Source organism: Poecilia reticulata, linkage group LG3, assembly GCF_000633615.1.
Source record: "Poecilia reticulata strain Guanapo linkage group LG3, Guppy_female_1.0+MT, whole genome shotgun sequence".
Classification (NCBI taxonomy): domain Eukaryota; kingdom Metazoa; phylum Chordata; class Actinopteri; order Cyprinodontiformes; family Poeciliidae; genus Poecilia; species Poecilia reticulata.
Genome location: NC_024333.1, coordinates 32,943,255 through 32,944,819, shown reverse-complemented (window position 1 = coordinate 32,944,819; position 1,565 = coordinate 32,943,255). Strand labels below are relative to the sequence as shown.

The 1,565-nt window shown below is 52.2% G+C and overlaps 1 protein-coding gene across 1 annotated transcript in view; it reads left to right on the top strand.

Annotated features, from left to right (window-relative positions):
* ppip5k1a (diphosphoinositol pentakisphosphate kinase 1a) overlaps window positions 1–1,565 on the top strand; it is a 54,681-nt gene that overhangs the window by 50,572 nt on the left and 2,544 nt on the right. The window contains exons 31-32 of the mRNA XM_017304063.1: window positions 1–111; window positions 980–1,565. Coding sequence (XP_017159552.1) covers window positions 1–111; window positions 980–1,565 — 697 coding nt within the window. The remainder of the gene's footprint in view (window positions 112–979) is intronic.

Genomic DNA, 1,565 nt, shown 5'->3' with positions numbered 1-1,565 from the left:
TGTCGGCCATGTTGGGCGCTCACAATCAGCCGTCGGTGGACGCTTACATCCCTCAGAGGATCCTGTCGTCCACCATGACGGTTAAATCTCGCACCGACAAACCTCCATGGTGTGAGTGTCAACACCTCCTTCAGAACCATTTTCAATGTTTATTATGCATCACATAAAATTATCTCTTACAACAAACACTTCAGTCTCCACCAATCAGGCTGTTTTGGCTGGTTTCTGATACCAGTTTTAGCTTATTACAGTTTCTCTTAAAGGTGACCTACAGTGTCTCATTGAACAGGTTATACAAAACATGTTCATTGCATTTTTTTCACGTAATCATTCTTAGATGATGAGATTTTAGTCTGCTCTGTTCTGCCTATATCGAGCTGTTTTAGGGCGTCTGTCACTTTAAATCCTAGTAAGCTGCTTCTGGCCACGCCCCCAAACGGTTTGGTTGGTTTGACACAGCGCAGAGCGACGGTAAACAGTGCATGTGTCTCCAAAGAGAGAAGTAAACCTTTCAGTTTGAATATTGCTTAAAGGGGCGGTATCATGTAAAATGTACTTTTTTAAAATCTTTTCATCATGTCTTAATGTTATTTCCTCATCAGAAACAGACTTGGAGTGTTGCTTTAATTCTTTCATGCATGTTTGAGAAATCCTTTAATCTCCATGGCAACCATTCAGTGTGAAAAAAAGCCTCGGTGGGCCTAGCCCCGCCTTCGAGGACAAAGCTCCTCCTCCACTCAGCTCCTTCAGACTAGCCAGCAGCAATTGGCAAACACTGAGGAGATACTTCTCTGGTAAAAATGTTGCTAAAGGTTTAATAAAGGTGGAAACAGCAGGAGCTTCTTAAAGAGACAGTATCAACATTTTTCTACCATCTGATCATAGCTTCTTGATTATGTTATAAAATGGAAACTATGTGACTGATGAACACATGATGCCGCCCCTTTAAGCAGGTTTCCTGTGTTTTCCGTCCCCGCAGACAGCAGCGGTCCGTCCAGCACGGTTTCCAGCGCCGGCCCGTCCTCCCCCACCACGGCCGACACTTCGCCGCGGTTCAGCTTCAGCGACAAGGTGTCGCTCACCCCGCAGAGCAGCGAGGAAACCCACTCCTCCCAAAACGCCTCTGCCCAGCCGCCACCCGCCGAAGTCCCGCTGACTCCGAACAACTCCCCAGAGGAAGAACCCGAACCTGAACCCGACAAGCAACCCGACAAGCAGCCTGATAAGCAGCTCGACAAGCAGCCCGACGACCCAGAACCAGCGGGAGACAGACAGGAGGCGTCCTGCAGCGCTCTGGAGCCAATCCCGGAGCAGAGGCCGGCCTGCGTGGCGCTGGCGGAGCTGAGTCTGGGCCGCATGGAGGGCTACTGCCTGCCGGGGTCGCTGCCGGTGCTGCTGGAGCTGAGGGAGAGCAGCAGCGAGGCCGGGTCCAGCTCGCAGACGCCCCAGTCCCCTGAGGGGCCCGATGAGTTCTTCGACACGCAGGAGTCCGTGGAGCTGTGGACAGACAGTCCCGAAGACGCCCCGCTGCCCGACACTGCCCCGCAGCCCGCCCCGCTGCCCGA